Here is a 15,286-nt window from a genome sequence, read left to right on the forward strand (position 1 = left end):
TCAACGGAGTGCGGGGAAAGTTCTATAGAACTCTGAACAAAGTTGCAAACTGCTCTGAGGATCTGCAAATTTGCCTTCAACGTAACAACGGTGTTCAGAAAAGTCACTCCCGGGAGAAAAGGGGGATTTTCCTCAGTTATAGGGAAAGCGGTGACTGTGCATCTGCGCATGCGCACAAGAGCTCCAGCGTCTCCACGCCCAGCCCCGCCCACCCGAGAGAGTCACGTGGGTGAGCCATAGCTCTAAGGCGCGACCGGGCCGTGTCATGTGACCGAGGTTTCTGCTCCGTACTAGGATGGAGCCGGAAGAGGGGACGCCCTTGTGGCAGCTGCAGAAGCTTCCAGCCGAGCTGGGCCCGCAGGTGAGGAGAGTGCAGGCGGTGTGGCAGGCGAGGCTCTGGGATGGCCTGGCCTGCAGGGCCGGCCCGGTCTGTTCGCGAAGTCTTCGCAGGGCTCACCCAGGCTTGCCCAGGGCAGGGATCCGGGAATGGGTGTGATGACGGGTGTCCGGCCCCCTGCTTCCCCTGGAGAGCTGAGGAGGCCGAGGCTTTTAGCGGCACCTCCGCACCCCTGCTCGGAGCTGACCTTCGAGGGGCTTTTCGACCTGGCTTGCGATGGGCCATGCTCGACCCGGGTGGGGACGGCTGGTCAGCTCCCTCCCAAGCGCGGCCCGCGACTCTGTGACTCTGGGCTGGGGAGCGAAGTCACCACCATAGTATTTAAAAAATCTTACATCGTGGAGCCTGTCAATTTATTCATTCATACACTACACACCTTCACTCTCCCTGTGCACCAGGCACAGTGCTAGGTGCTGGGGACAAGCTGGTGACCTAGCGAAGCATACCCTGCCTCCTTGAGGGCGACAGAAAAAAAAAATTGGTAAGTGCCACCAATAACTGGGCGACTTACTTTAGGTAACGTGGTATAAGGTAGCCTTTCCCTCAAGAGGTGACATAGACACTGACACCCTGGGCCTGAGAAGGAACCTGACTGTACGGATCTGGGAGAAACAGCCTTGTTCATTCATCGGGCCAGCTTTGCACTGAAGTCTGCCTTGTGCTGAGTGCCCATATGGCTGGTGTAAGATGAAATGGTGAAAGAGATACAGCCTGTGCCCCTGTGGAGCTTGCTATCTAATAAGGAAACCAAACTGAATTAACCAGCAGTGCGCTTGTGGGACAGGTAGTACTCCAGATTTGAGGGGGCAGGGAGAAGCTTTGCAGAAAAGGAACATCTAAATTTCTAGGTTGAGTTCTGAAGGATGAGTAGAAACCAGACAGGCTAGAAGAAAAGTGTTCTAGGCAGAGGAATAGCAGCTACAAGTCTAGGGGAAGGAAACCAGCCTCCATAGGTTTTAGGACCTGCTGTAATTTTTTTAGAGGCTGAAATTTGGAGTGAGCGGAGCAGGGAGACTAAGACTGGACAGGTGAGCAGGAAGTCAGGTGGCTCAAGTCTATGTATGCCATGCTTTTGTGTTTAGCCTCAATACCAAAGGCATTGGCAGTATTGAGTTTGAAAAATCAAATGTGGAGAGAGTAGTTATGTCTAACAAGTATTGTGATTGAATGATGAAAGGAAGAGAAAACCCAGTGGTTCTCTAAGAGGAAAATCTGACTGAGAAGTGGGTTTTTCCCCCTCGAAAAGAAGGAAAGACCTGAAGGAAATCTGCCTGTCCCTAAAAGAAAGCAATATATGCAAAATTGAGCTTCAGCATTAGCTCTGGGAGCTGTGTTTCTGTTTGTCCTGAGAAGTCAGCCTACTAATTCATTCTGTTGTAATTAATACGTAAATATGTTTACTCCTTCTCCTCTGTCCCACAGCGATGGAGGTCTCATCACACAACTTCTTGACTGGTTGGCTTGCTCTCTGGTCTCTCTTATTCTGAACTCCTTCAGGGTAGTTAGTTCATTTTATATCCCTAGTGCTTGAGAGTTCTGTTTGGCTCAAGGTGGGTTCTTGATCAGTGTTCACCGAGGGAAGGAATTAATGCATGCTAAAATCTGCTTAACTGTGGGGGCAGTTACCTGGGTGCCAAGCTTTGGTGGGATGGCCTTCGGTGTCAGGGATAGGCACCACTGAGTAAGTCCCAATTCTTATCCAGTCACATTGGGCGAAGAGTGGGTATGGGGGCTTTGCCTACATAATATGATAGAGGGGTATGTGGTAGGCGGCTTTTATAAGCCCCACATATAGGTCTTCTTTTTTCCTCTATTCCATTTACAGTGGGAAAGTGTGGGGGAGATAGAAGGGAAGAAACTTAATTCTTATCAGGATCAAAAAAACCCCGTCTTAACTCTCTTCTGTGTTTTTATGAGTGGGGAAACTGAAATGTCAGCAGAGAGTTGGAGTAATGTGCCCAAGGCTGTCAAACTAGTAAGTGGTAAAGGTGGAAGGTGTGTTCGGATCTGTTGACTGTGAGCCTTTGTGTTAGCCTTCTGCCCCTGTCTTCATTCTACCTACTTCTTAGATAAGGTCCATAACCTTTCCCACCGCGTAGGTTGATGACACCTAGATCTCTGCATCCAGCCAAAGATCTCTTCCCTGAGTGTCAGGCTTCTGCTGAGATAACACCCCACGTATCTCAAATTCAGTGTGTCCTGGGCTGAACTCCTCGTTCCCCCCGCCCCCCACAACTACTCTTCCTCTGGTTATAGCTTCATTTTTCATTTTTGGTTTGGGGCACCACCGTTCACCCGGCCACTCAACCTAAAATTCTGAGAATCATCCTTGGTTGGTTCTGCCTCCTTTTTGTGTCTCTTTCACCTCTGTACTGCCTCCATTTTGAGTGTCCTCAATTATTTAGGGACCCCTGATTTCTTCCTGACAAACTGAAGGCAGGGGGCCTTTGGTCTCACCATCTCTCTTTCCTTTTCTTTCCTAACTTGTTGGCAAATTTTTGGAAAAATTAGGCAAATATGTGAGTAGGTTGCTTTCCTGTGGAAATAATTAAAGAGCCTGGACACTGTAAACAGGGCCCTTTATGATTTGGCTTCCACTCACTTCTCCAGTCTTGTATCCTGTCTTTTTTCAAATTGAACAAGTGATTTTACATTTCCATTCTGTGCATGTGCTGTTGCTTGGGACTAGAAATGGCCTTCTCTTCCATTTAGGACTCATCGTTTTAAAACAACCCTTTCCGTGTTTCCTCTCTCTGCTCCTTTGTAGCCTTTATAAACTTATAATATACCTCCAATCATTCTAAATTGCATTTATGTAGTTGTATGTTTGCCTTTCTCTAATAGACTAAAATTCTGATATGGTAGAACCTTACTTTTGTTTATCCGCAGTTTCTCATTTGTAAAATGACAGTACTTACCTCATGGGGTTGTAAGGATGAGCACAGTGCTTGGTACTCAGGGCTCCATAAATGATAGTTATTAATGGCTGTTCTTGCTTTGTATCTCTATTAACTTATCTAACAATCGAATAAAGTGCTCATTACATATTTATATATATGAATACAAACATATATAAGTGAATGAATGAATGAATAAAGACATTTGTATTCCAAAAAGCACTTTTATTTTTTAGTTAGAGTTCTGGGTTTTGCTTTAGCCTGGGGGCAGTTTGGGATAACACGGGGTATGTGTAGAGAATTTTGACTGAATTTCAAATTAAGAATGTTCATTGATTTATGGTATTTAAAAAATCTGCTCATATAGTGCATTAGCCATCACTTGGAAGTGGGTTGCCAGTTTCTTATTTCTATTCTGATATCTCTGGTGTTATAGAGAAAGTTATTGCTTAAAATGGAGTAGAATGTGGTTCAGGGGAAAAGAGTTATAAGACTTGTTGCTTAAATTTATTTCCAAATTATTTGGGTTCAGATACTCTTTTACAAGACACAAATATCCCCTGGGAAAGAAAACCATATCAATCATTTATCTGGAATAGTGCTGGCATAGTTAACTGGCATAGTGCTCAGTTAATATATGTTAAAGACATGGAACATGATACCAGTAGTAGTGGTGGTGGTAATAGTGATAATAGTAATAAGAAGAAATATGATAATGGCTGGCAAAATGTTTAAGTGTTTTATACACGCCAGGAATGTGCCAAATGATTTGCATGTACTCATTTAATCCTTACAACATTATGGGGGTAGGTGATATTCTCATTTTATACATGAGGAAACAGGCACAGAACATGTAAATAACTTGATCAAACTAGTTAAGTGGTGGAACTAGGATTCAAACTAGACAGTTTTATTCCAAAATTCAGTGTTAATAACTATGTTCAGTTATATATATGTTAGGATTTCCATTGCTGATGCTATGGTAGTGTAGAGATAAAGCAATGTAAAAAAGAAAAAGAAAGGTACTGACCACTGTCTTGGAATAGACCAAAAGAAGTGAGTATGAATGCTGTAAAAATGGAGGTAAAGGGAAATGACGTTTATTGATCTATGCTAAAAAAACCTTCAGACTGAAAGTCATACTTTTTTTAGATTATTGGTATAAATACAATGTCTAATACCAAGCTGAAACCTTTATATTCGCCATCTTCTTTCATGAATATTGGGGAAATAACAGTGTATCTATGAAATTATTTTAGCCTCTGAAGGTGGACAAAATTATAGAAAGTCTGTGATTTTTATTGGAGCCTTAATTTTTAATTAAAATAATGTTAAAAATAGTTATATTTCAACCTCAAGCTGCTTTGCAGATAACATGAGCTTGTCCCAACTATATTTGTTTCCTACAAGGAAGATAAATCTTTTTTATAAGTTTACTAGTAATTCATTTATTTCCTTTTCTCTCTAGCTTCTTCACAAAATAATTGATGGCATTTGTGGGCGAGCTTATCCTCTCCATCAGGATTATCACAGTTTTTGGGATTCAACAGAATGGAAGAATGTTCTAGAAGATATTACCAAATTTTTCAAAACTGTAGTTGGTAAAAATTTATCTGATGAAGAGGTAACTACACTTCAATTTTCTATACCTTATAATAAATAATAGTTTTCAGGTTTTTCTAAACTCGTCTTGAAGGCACTATATTATACAAGAGTCATCATCAGTAAGTGTATATTTATACCTTTTTTAAAAAATTTTATTCATTTGTTTGAGCAAGAGAGAGAACATGAGAGATCAGGAGTGGGGTGGGGGTAGAGGAGGAAAAGAGTAGAGGGAGAGGGAGAAGCAGACTGCTGGTTGAGCAGGTAGCTTGATTTGGCCGAATCCCAGGACCATGGGATCATGACCAGAGCTGAAGGCAGATACTTAAACTGACTGAGATCCCCAGGTGCCACCAGTAATTATATATTACGTTACAACAAGAAACCTTATAATTGTGAATAGGCAAATCTGATTGTGGAAGTACTTTTTTTTTTTTTTTATAGTTTTGGTTGTTTGTATTTTTAAAATTGTGACAGCATTTAAATCATGTAGAAAAAAAAACTGAAAGTTACATAACTGACACCTACGCTCCCATTATCACAATTAAACAGTTGTTAACATCTTTATGCTTTACAGGTTTGTGTGTTTGTTTTAGAAACAAGGCATTACAGATAAACCTAAATACCACCTGGGCATGGCACCCCAAGAGATGATTCCCCAAGAGATCACCACTTGTGAAGTTGGTGAACATGTTCTGTATTCTATATTGTATGAATATTTGCATTGTAAGCAATATATACAATTATTTGAGCTGTTTAGACATGTAACTTGCAATTGATAACATGTATCCCTTTGTAATTTTTTTATGGAATGTTGTGTTTTAGACTTACAGTGTTGGTAAATGTAGATCTGGTTCATGTATTTTAACTCTTATAGTATTTGATGATAGGAATTAGCAGGACTTATTTTTCTGGCCCCCTCCTGATGAACTATTAGATCATTGCCTCTTCAATGCATAGTACTTCTACAGACATTTTGTACATGTCTCCTTCTCCACATATTTGCCAACTTTTCTTGGCAAGACATCTTGACATGAAATTATAGGTCATAGAGTATCCTTTTATTGAATTGCTTTTGTACCTTGGTCAAAAATTATTTTGGCACGTTTGTATAGGTTGCCTACTCTTAAAAAAATGTAGTTATGTATGTTCATTTGATTTGGATGATATTCTGGGTGGGAGTTCTTTGTTAGATATATTTAAGTATCTAATCCCATTATGTGGCTTGCCTTTTCACTCTTAATGGTATCTTTCTGTGAAGAGAAGTTCTGAATTTTAATCAAGTCCAGCTTTGTCAGTATTTATTTTGGTGCTTAGTGCTATTAAGGTCCTGTTTAAGAAGTGTTTGTGCCAAAGTCATGAAGGTGTGTGTGTTAGTTTTCTTGTAGAAGCTCTCACATTTATGTTACTGATGCATTTTGAATTAATACTGGTGTGTGGAGTAAGGGTCAAGTTCACATTTTTTCACATCAGTAGCCAGTTGACACAGTACTGTTTATTGAAATGACTGTCCTTGCTCCCACAGAGTTTCTGACCAACCTTTGTTGTAAATCAGGTCACTGTATGTGTGTGTGTGTGTGTGTGTATACACACACATATATACATACAGTGAATATACATTTATATATAGATACAGACACACACACACACTCACATACAGGCACCCTGTATCTGGACTCTTTATTCTGCCTCATTTGTTTATTTGTGTATATTTCTCAGTACTACACTGTCTTAATTATTGTAGAATTAAAGCTGTGTTATGTAAAGCCTTGTATTTGGTAGTAGAAGACCTTCAACTTCATGTTTCTCCAAGATTGCTTTGGCTCTTCTGGCTTCTCTGTATTTTCATGTACATTTTAAAACCATCTTATCAATTTCAACCAAAAAACCTGCTGGGCTGCCATACCAAAATATTCTATATTCTATAGAACAAGAATTTACTTCTCACAATACTAGAGGCTGTTGAGTCCAAGATAAAGGTGCTGGCTGATTTGATTCCCGGTTGAGAGCCCTTTTCCTGGCTGCAGACTACTTGCTTGTTTTGTTTCTCACATTGGTGGGGGGAGGGACAGAAGCATGTTCTCCTCTTTTTATTGGGGTACTAATCCTATCATCACTAACTCCCACCCTTATGACCTATTAAACTATTTCTCAGAGGCCCCATCTTTAAATATCACAGTGAAGGTTAGGATTGCAGTGTAGAAATTTTGGAGTGACATAATAAAGTTCATAGCATGGGATTGCACTGAATCTCTAGATCATTTTGGGAAGAATTTACAGCTTAATATTAATACTCCCAATCCATGAACATGGTATAACATTCCATTTATTTGGATTACTTCAATTTCTCTAACATTTTGTAGCTTTTAGTATAGAGATCTTACAAATATTTGGTTAGATTTATTTCTAAGTAATTGGTATTTTTGATGTTTTTAAATTTTGTTCTCCAGTTGTTTATTGCTATTATGTAGAAACACCATCAATTTTTATATCTTTACCCCATGCTTAATAGTTTTTAAAAATTTTATTATTTAATGGCTTATAAAACTTTAAAAATTTTTGTTGGTATACCATTAAAATGTGGTAAAAATTAAAAAAATTTTTTTTGGTTTAAATTTTCTTGGTATAAGAAAATACAGTTATTTTCTTTTTTACATTTTAATATCTTCTTTCCCTTCCCTTATTGCACTGGCTAACACCTTTAAAACAGTGTTGAAAAACAAAAAAAAAAGCAGTTTATTCCTGACCTTAGGGAGAATGTATTCACTATGTTATTATTTATTATGTTAGTTGTATGATTTTCTAGATATCAGCTATTAGATTAAAGAAGTTTCCTACAGTTCCTACTTTGCTGAGATTGTTACCATTGATAGGTATTGAATTTTATTTAAATGCTTTTTCTCTAAATTTGTTATTTTTTTTCTCCTTTATTTTATTGATGTGGTGTCTTTCGTTGGATTTTTAAAAGCTAAACTAACCTTGCATTGCCAGAATAAATGCCACTTGGTCATGATGTATTATCTTTTTATGTATCTCTAAATTTGATTTGCCAGTATTTTATTTAGGATTTTTGTCTCTGTTGTTTTGCGATATTGGCCCATAATTTTTCTTTTCTGTAATGTCCTTGTCACGCTATCAGGTTTTATTCTGGTCTAATAAAATGAATTAGGAAGTATTTTTTCTCTTATTCTCTGGAAGAGTTTATGTAAGATTGATTTTTATTTCTTTCATAGTACTGTGTTACTGTGTTGCATAATTTTTCAAATATTTGGAATTTTTTTTTTATCAGTTATGATTTAATTACACTGTGGTGAAAAAAACAAATAATTTGATTGCAGTCCTTTGAAATCTTGTGATTTGCTACATGGCTCATCATATGGTTCATTTTGGTGAATATTCCATATACTTTTGAAATAATATGTATAATGTAGTTGTTGAACACAATGTTCCATATGTCAGTTAGGTTTAAGAAAGATAGTGTTTTTAACTTTTTTATCTTTCCTGATTTTTTTGTCTTTTTTTGTCAGTTACTGGGAGATGTGTTAACATTCTAATTACGAAGGTAGATTTAGCCATTTCTCCTTTTAGTTCTACCAAGTTGTGTTGCTTTATATATTTTGAAGCTTTGTTATTAGGTGCACACAAATTTATGATTGTTCTTTCTATTGAATGGCCCTTGGGCCATTCTTTATTTCTCATAATACTTTTTGCCTTAAAGGCTACATTGTCTGATATTAAAATATCTATACCAGCTTTAGTGGTCTTTGCTTCTATGCTACTTCATCAGTCAGTCCTTTTTGCAAAAATTTGTTAAAATCTCTTGTTTGTTAGTTATGCATTCTCATCTTATTCTTTTCACAGAGATAGAAATATATATATATATATATATAAATATATATATATATATACACATTTTTTTTAAACTGTCATTTTAAAGATTTTATGAAAGGGGAGAGGAGCTGTGTGTTTACACTTTAAATAAAAAGACACTTTCACTTATTTTCTGTTTATTTTTATTTTCATAGATATTTCAGCAGTTGAATCAGTTGAATTCATTTCATCAACAAGCTGTCATGAAATGCTTAAAAAGTAGGAAAGATGAAATCAAGCAGGCTCTGTTAGAAGAAATAGTAGATATTTCTTCTGCACAGCTACAGGATTTTGATTGGCAGTTAAAGGTGAGAATCTGTTTATGGGCATGATGTTTTTTACCTTATTTTTTGAATAGAAATGTTTATTCTTTTTTTATATACATCTAAAATTTCTGTTATTTTAAGAAAACATTATCAAAAAATTGCATTTTTACATTCCTTAATACAGTATAAACATCCATATAATATGTAAAAACATTACATTGGTAATAAATTTAATTTACTAGAGCTGTGAATCATTAAATGTCTTGAGTAGTGGAGTAGTATGTATTCAACATCTGTTTTTGGCTAGAACTTTCTAGACTTTATAGTCTTCCTGTAAATGCGATTCTGCCTCCAGGGGGAAAATATATAATGTGCTGTTAAAAGAGCACTTGATAAGCATTTTGAAAAGAGACTCATGGTCAGTAGGATTCATAAAGAACAATTTCAGACCAGCTTTCCATGCTATATGGGTTACCTAGATCTAGATGAGGAGGTAGTGTTGAAACACATTGTCTTTCTTCATTTCAGCATGTTAAGTGCCTCATATTGTCAGTGGAGAAAAATGTGGACAAATCACAGAGTTAAATGGGTCATAGCTGGATGAATAACGAAAACAGGTGAATTTGTGTTAGCCAGGAAGGAGGTCTCTGGGATTCTGGTGTTGGTCCAAACTTCTTCAACAAATATTCTTTCATGAATATTATGCTTATCAAATCTGAGATATGTTAAATATTAATATAATACAATCAAAGTTTAAAATTATTTTACAGCAAATTACAGTGATGGACCAAATGAAGCAAAATAAACCGAGCAGAGATAACCTAGGTAGAGGATTTTTATTTAAGGAAAACCAATTTAATATCAAAGATATGAGAGATATGCCAAAAGTAATTTGTCTGAAAAATATTTAGTTGTTTTGATTTGCCAAATGTGGCCTGAGTCAGCAGTATAATGATTCAGTCTTCTGTTGGTAGAAATGTAGTGTTTGAAGCAATGGGTAGTTCTAATTCTGTTTACATTCATTAAATCTTTTTAGTTAATTTAATTTAGTAATACTTTTATTTTTGGCTGCCAAAGTAAGAGATACTTAAACAAATTGGAACCAAACCGAAAAAGAATGAACAGGAACTTAAAATTGTGGTACATGAAGGTTTTTTGAAACACTTGAGACCCTGTATCCAGAAAAGAGAAACTTTAGTGGAAAAATTACACTTATCTTTGAAGGACTAAAAGTTATCTCTATAGATGAGGAATTGATACATGCTGTGTGGCTTCAGAAGCTAAGGTCTAAGGTCTAAGGTATAAGGTATATGAAAATGAGTTCACCTTCAGCTTAAGGAGAACTTTTTTACAGCTGTCAGTATCTGAAGATTTTTTTTAACCACTTCTTGAGATAGCATGTTCACCATTGGTTGTATTCAAGCATAGACTGAGAAAGCACTTACTGGACACACTGAGAAGGAGGATTATCTATAAGGTGGACCATCTTTGGTACTTCCAAACCTCAGATATTATGAGTCCTGGTTTTGTTTTTTGTTTTGTTTTTTTTTAAGATTTTATTTATTTATTTGACAGAGAGAAAGATCACAAGTAGGCAGAGAGGCAGGCAGAGAGAGAGGGGGAAACAGGCTCCCCGCCGAGCAGAGAGCCTGATGCGGGGCTTGATCCCAGGACCCTGAGATCATGACCTGAGCCAAAGGCAGAGGCTTAACCCACTGAGCCACCCAGGCGCCCCATGAGTCCTGGTTTTTGAAGAGAGAATGAAGTAGGTATGTAAGGATTCGATTCTGTAGTGTGTGCACTCCGAGGACGTTTGTTAGGGAAGTGTAGTTCGTTATCAGTCATTATACAGGTAGTGAAGGTACAAGTAAAATTTCTCAAGTGGTAGCACTTTGAAGATTCAGGTATTGTGGTTTTTTACCTCAGATTCCAGGATAATTGATTTTCGCTTTGCCATATGCCAATGAAGCTATGGTGTTTGTTTAAAAAATTATTAGTGTCATAAATACTTGGTTCTTTTGTTTCCTCTAGGATTCTCTTTAGACAGAAAATAGGAAGTGGAGTTATGTTGAGTGTTTTTGCTGAGTGGCTGTAATTAAAAATGGTATCTTGATACCATATTTATCAAGGTTAGCAGAAAATTGGCTGATTTTAAATTAAGTATCTTCATTGCACAAGGTTTACCAGTGTTTTTAGTTTTATCTTTGTTCATGGTCTTTCATCCTCTTGGTATCTCCACACTTCTTTAAGCTTTAAGAATTCTCAGTTTTCTGATGCACTGGGTCCATTCAGTACTTCCCTTCCCACCCATAACTGTGCTTCGGATTTCCGCTTCTACTACAGACTTTGCCCTGGTTGTCCTTTCCCTAGTTGTCTTCCTCTCTCATCATCCTTTCTCTGTCCATTCTTTATATTGGTGTTGGTTTGGCATGGGTTTCTTTATTTCTTCCACCTTTTCCTGTACTTGACAGCAAACAGAAGTATTCTTTTCTTTTCTTTTCTTTTTTAAAGATTTTATTTATTTATTTGACAGACAGAGATCACAAGTAAGCAGAGAGGCAGGCAGAGAGCTGGTTGCGGGGCTCGATCCCAGGACCTGAGATCATGACCTGAGCCGAAGGCAGAGGCTTTAACCCACTGAGCCACCCAGGCGCCCCCAGAAGTATTCTTTTCTTAAAATGTATTGTTAATAAGCCCTGATGCATATTTAATGTGGTCTTTTTTACTACTTATTAATTACTGTTTTCTTCATTTTAAACAGCTTGCACTGTCTAGTGACAAGATTGCTACTTTACAAATGCCGCTTTTAAACCTTCATCTAGACATAAAAGAAAATGGTGAAGTCAAACCATATTCTGTTGAAATGAGTAAAGAAGAGCTGCAGAATCTAATAAATTCCTTGGAAGCAGCTAATAAGGTATTTGTTTTAATTTTGTTGTGTGTTTAAAATGTTTGTTCGATTGATACTCTTCAAACAATAGAAGAAAAGCTCATAATTGACTTTTTATATTTCTTTTATTCCTGATGTGTTAAGCAGAGAAAATACCTTGTTGATATGTTCTGCATCTCTAGTTTTAGATATTATAATTTATAATTATATCTACTTAGTTTTGAGCATAATTTATCAAGTAGTTATTTTTGATAGAATAATGGTGGTGTTCTAACAGCTCTATTTTTTTTTTTTGCCTTGGTGCTTATTAATGATTAAAATAAAATTTTTACCTTGGGGCTGTGAAATTAGTTGATTCTGAAGTTTTTTATGATTATTATGAGTAGTCATGATTTTAAAGAAAAGAGTATCTTATTTAAATGCACAAGTAAGGGACGCCTGGGTGGCTCAGTTGGTTGAGCATCTGCCTTTGGCTTGGGTCATGATCCCAGGTTCCTGGGATTGAGCCCTGCATCAGTCTTGCTGCTCAGTGGGAAGCCTGCTTCCCCATCTGCTGCTCCCCCTGCTTGTGCTCTCTTTCCGTCAAATAAATAAATAAAATCTTTTTTAGAAAGTTTTAACTACACAAATAGAATTGCTTTTATAATCTTCTAAGTAGGGAATACAAAATGTGGCTTGTAGTTAGGACAAAATCAAGTAAAACTAATGAGTGACTAAAGATTTTACACATACAAAAGATTGACTAAGTAACAGGAACCATTCTCAGTGTTTATTTCATGAGAAAACCATATTTAAACAGTAGAAACTGCTGCTGTCAGAAAAAAAATAAAAATAACCGTCTCTGTACATGTTTGTTCCTTTCATGATTGCTCAGCATTGGGCACCTGAGAGTGGCTCAGTTGGTTAAGTGTCTGCCTTCAGGTCAGGTCATGATCCTGGAGTCCTGGGATCAAGCCCCACATCAGGCTCCCTGCTCAATGGAGAGTGTGCTTCTCCCTATCCCTCTGCCCTTCACCCTGCTCATGCTCTCACACTCTGTCCCTCAAAATAAATACATAAATAAATAAATCTTAAAAAAAGTAGAACCAGGGTGCCCAGGTAACTGAGTCACTTAAACATCCGACACTTGATCTCAGCTCAGGTCTTGATCTCAGGGTTGTGAGTTCAAGTCTTGCATTAAAAAATAAAAGTATGGCTAAGAAGACTGGGCAGGGGCAAGAGAGGTTGGTTAGAATATCTGACATTGATCACTGGGGAGCAAATCACTAGAGAAGATGCTGAGCAATCTTTTTTTTTTTTAAAGATTTTATTTATTTATTGACAGAGAGAGAGAGAGTGTGTACAATAGAGGAAGAGGGAGAGGGAGAAGCAGACTCCCCATTGAGCAGGGAGCCCAATCCAGGACTCGATCCCAGGACTCTGGGGTCATGACCTGAGCTGAAGGCAGACACTTAACAGACTGAGCCACCTGGGTGCCCAGTGCTGAGCAATCATGAAAGAAACACATGTATACAGAGAGCTGTTTTTATTTCTTTCTGACAGCAGCAGTTTTATTTAGTCAACCCTTTGTATACGTAAAATCTTCAGTCACTCACTGGTTTTTACCTGATTTTGTCGTAACTACAAGCCATATTTTGTCTCCCGTACTTAGAGGACCCAGGACCTTGATGTCACGACCTGAGCCAAAGGCAGAGGCTCAACCCACTGAACCACCCGGGCTACCTTTCTGAAACCCTGCTATATTCAGCTTCTGTCAGTACTCTGCAGTTACTCAGTCATTTTAGTGCCATGGTGACTAGTCCACATGCCTCGTAGCCACACGGGTAGCCTGGCTTGCTTCTGGGTGGGGCTCAATGTCTGAGTGTGTGTGTGGTAGGGCCTCATACGAATGTTAGTTGAGTCTGAGCCATGGATCCCGGCAGGCCTGCATCATCGGTTACTGTGCATTGTACTTGCTTGTTATCAGTTGTCTAGCCCTCAGAGATTTCAGAGCATTTCATTAAGCAGACGTGCGCATCATTCTGGAATAACCTGATCCCCTTCCTCCCCGACTTTGTGTTTTAAGGTGGTCCTGCAGTTGAAATAACTGGAAATGGTGGATACCAACACTATCAGATTCTACTGCTACCCCAGATGCGGCCGAGTGAATATGTGTGTTCAGCGCACCTGCGCTGTACTGACTATTTTGCTGTGCTGAGAAAGCAGCCGTGTTGGGATTACAGAGATAAAAATGTATCCGCTTCCCTAAAGAACAGGAAATGACATTGACAGGAAATGCATAAAAAATGAGAGATGAAAAAGCTGTGAGAGCAGTTTATATTTTCATAATGGCTGTTTTGCCTCGTTTATTAAATATTTGAGAAATCTTTATAGATAATACAGTTTTATTGAAAGCTAAAAATAGACTCTAAAGTAATGTAAACGTACAAAGCACAAATCTACTTGAATGTTGCTTAAAGGAATATATGAATAGCAAGGATGTGTATTATGGATATATATGATTAATTTGTAATATTTTAAAAATAACTTTTAAAGAATGTATAAGCTGCATATATAACTCAGGAGATTCCATATCTTTCTTCTATTTCAAAGGAAAGATTATAAAATGTAAAATTTCATAGAGAAAGAAGCTCCTCTTCAGACATGAAAAAGAAAAAAATAATTAAATTTGCATCAACAATGAGTTTATGAATTCTAGAGATTAAAAACTTTTACCTGAGTGGGAAAAAATGAAAGTAACACTGTTACTCCTGCATTTCTGTGTCTGATCGGGAGGGTATGCTTTGATAAAAAGAATGGATGTCATTGTATAGTGTATATATAGCTATCCAGATGTCAGCCAAGATTAAACATAGGTCCATTTTTGTGATAGACTTTTAATACTGAAGTTAATAGTTTTGGGTGTTAACTTCACTGGAAAACAAATCATTTTTAATTGCAGTTAACTTTAAAAACAGGCATTCTGAACAAATAAAAAATGTCATTTTACTTTCACATATTGCTTTATTTCAAAAGACTTTCTGCATAATGCAGTGACCCATAATTCATTGGTGTCTGCTATTTGTAAGCTTAATCGCTCTTAAGAGCATCAGACTGTTTGAGGTGTTTAAACAGTTTTTACGATTTCTCATCATAGAGATGAAGATGGGCTTGAGGGGTTAAAAAAAATATCTGCGTGTTACCAAGGCCATACTACTCAAAAGGTGTCTCGGGGCACCTGGGTGGCTCAGTCAGTTAAGTGCCTGCCCTCGGCTCGGGTCATGATCTCAGGGTCCTGGGATCGAGCCCCGCATCGGGCTCTCTGCTCAGTGGGGAGCCTGCTTCCTTCTCTCTCTCTGCCTGCCTCTCTGCCTACTTATGAGCT

General features: G+C 37.7%; 1 protein-coding gene across 1 annotated transcript; it reads left to right on the plus strand.

Annotated features, from left to right (window-relative positions):
* The first annotated feature begins 235 nt into the window (after positions 1-235).
* Positions 236-14,916, plus strand: COMMD8 (COMM domain containing 8). Its single transcript, XM_032852405.1, has 5 exons — positions 236-361; positions 4,763-4,918; positions 8,922-9,074; positions 11,794-11,949; positions 13,988-14,916. Exons 1-5 carry the CDS (start codon positions 296-298, stop codon positions 14,006-14,008), a joined length of 552 nt encoding a protein of 183 aa, XP_032708296.1. The 5' UTR covers positions 236-295; the 3' UTR covers positions 14,009-14,916.
* Positions 14,917-15,286: the final 370 nt, after the last annotated feature.

Source organism: Lontra canadensis, unplaced genomic scaffold (assembly GCF_010015895.1).
Source record: "Lontra canadensis isolate GAN:19392208 unplaced genomic scaffold, GSC_riverotter_1.0 scaffold1, whole genome shotgun sequence".
Lineage (NCBI taxonomy): Eukaryota > Metazoa > Chordata > Mammalia > Carnivora > Mustelidae > Lontra > Lontra canadensis.